The following is a 1,940-nucleotide window of genomic DNA, read 5'->3' on the forward strand; positions in this document are numbered from 1 at the left end:
CAATTTCGAGCCAGAGGGAGAGGCTGGGGCAGAGGCAACTATTCTGGTAACAATAACAACAACAGTAACAATGATTTTCAAAAGAGAAACCGGGAAGAGGAATGGGATCCAGAGTATACACCCAAAAGCAAGAAGTATTACTTGGTATGTGTCTGGGGCTACCAAGAGAGAGCCAGAGGGCTTTTGATTTATGTAGTAGCAGTTTCAAAGGCTTTAATTGGTCTGGCCAACCCTATAATTAAATGTATGTGCAGGCATATTGTACTAGGGCTTTATACTTATTGGACAGACAGTACAGCAGTAGACATGGCTGTCTTCGAGAGAGATAAGTAAAACAAGTCAGTACTGGCCCCTTATAGAGATTGTCTTCTAAGAGCTTACGGATTCTAGGAGACATGTTGCTCTTATCTTTTTAATTTGCTTTACTCTCATTCACCCCCAGCTTCTGTCACTCACAGAGCAAGATTCACAGAAAAAGACAGTTCACAGATCTCTTTGAGGAAAAGGATCTGTTGCCAGAATGAAATGCCTCTGGTGCTTCAGAGATCTAAGCTGTGGATCATTCCCATGCTCTTCTGGGCTTCTCAGTTTGGAGCCTTTCTAGGCCAAGTTACTGGCCAGTGCTTGAGGCCCCTTGGCTTTGCTTGTATGTCACAGCAGACCCATATCCAAGCAGGTGTGGCGCAGTGTTGTAACCAATATAAACATGCTGTTGACCATCCACCTTTTGAATGGCTGGCGTGGGTTTGCATCGTCAGTTACATAGCTTAGAAATTTGGATTTTTGTGTAGATGACCATGCATGGTCATCTTCACTTTTACAGCGCTGCTAGGAGCTGTTGAAAGGCTTCTGGACAACCCTTGAACTTAACCTCATCTAGGATAGTACAGTTTGCTGGGCCCAGGATACATACTGCAGTGGAACTGCTGTGAAAGGAAAAATTGAAACCATACAAAGCCCCTCTATCCTGACCCTGACTGTCCCCTAAAAGAGATTTGCCAACCTGTTTTTTTTTGTTATGTGCATGCAGTTGTGGACAAAACTAGCTGGCTTCTCTGCTGAGCTGCAGAGCAGTAAGGCCCTAGCTTATGTGAGAGGATGGCTTTAGACTCAAGGGACAGATGAAGTAACAGCTTCTGGTTTCCAGAATGCATTCTTGTTCTTTCATGAGATTCTTACATTTTATCTGAGATCAGAACAGGGTTTGTTTTGAGGTGTCAGATTTTTTCCCTACTCTGCCACCCTACCTCCTTGTATATAGCTGAGGTGGAAATATAGGATCAGGGGCTGGTGAGAAGAGCCCCGGATGTTCTGACTCCACCCTTCACCCCCACCATACCCCTGTGCTGCGGATTGAACCCTGGCCTTTAATGACTTGCTAGGCACCCATATCCCTAGTCTTGTGCCAGCTGTGTCCTCTGAGTGGTGCTCCCTCTCTTAGCTGCCCAGAAACACAGTTCACACAGCGTTTCACATTTTAGTGCAGTTGGCTTTCTCGGATGATCCCTTTGAGAAGTGGTGTATATGAAACACTGAGTTGCTTTAGGTTATTGGGCCACTTTCTCATTTGCATAGTGGGGGTAATAATGGGGTAGATTTGAGGAGTAAATGAAGTATAATTGTTGTCAGTGGTGAGTGGAGGTTAACATTTAAAATGTGCAAACTGTCTAGAATTCCTAAGTTAACCTCCTGATACTTACCTAGATCTGAGCCAGTGGCATTTTTTTGAGTAGGGGACAGGGAAAAAGAGCAGAAAAGCACAAAAGACTAGGCTTAGGCACAGGTTCTTGGGGGAAAGGTACATTGGGGTGGGCAGAGAAAAGAGAGCTGCGTTACTGACAGCTGTTTCCTTTCTGCAGCATGATGACCGAGAAGGTGAAGGCAGTGATAAGTGGGTGAGCCGAGGCCGGGGCCGAGGAGCCTTTCCCCGGGGTCGGGGC

The 1,940-nt window shown here is 45.8% G+C and overlaps 1 protein-coding gene across 1 annotated transcript in view; it reads left to right on the forward strand.

The window, feature by feature from the left end:
• Positions 1-1,940, forward strand: part of Thrap3 (thyroid hormone receptor associated protein 3) — a 49,291-nt gene that overhangs the window by 45,176 nt on the left and 2,175 nt on the right. Inside the window, exons 10-11 of the mRNA XM_023701042.1 lie at positions 3-144; positions 1,860-1,938. Of these exons, the coding sequence (XP_023556810.1) occupies positions 3-144; positions 1,860-1,938 (221 nt within the window). The remainder of the gene's footprint in view (positions 1-2; positions 145-1,859; positions 1,939-1,940) is intronic.

Source organism: Octodon degus, unplaced genomic scaffold, assembly GCF_000260255.1.
Source record: "Octodon degus isolate 3935 unplaced genomic scaffold, OctDeg1.0 scaffold00130, whole genome shotgun sequence".
NCBI lineage: Eukaryota > Metazoa > Chordata > Mammalia > Rodentia > Octodontidae > Octodon > Octodon degus.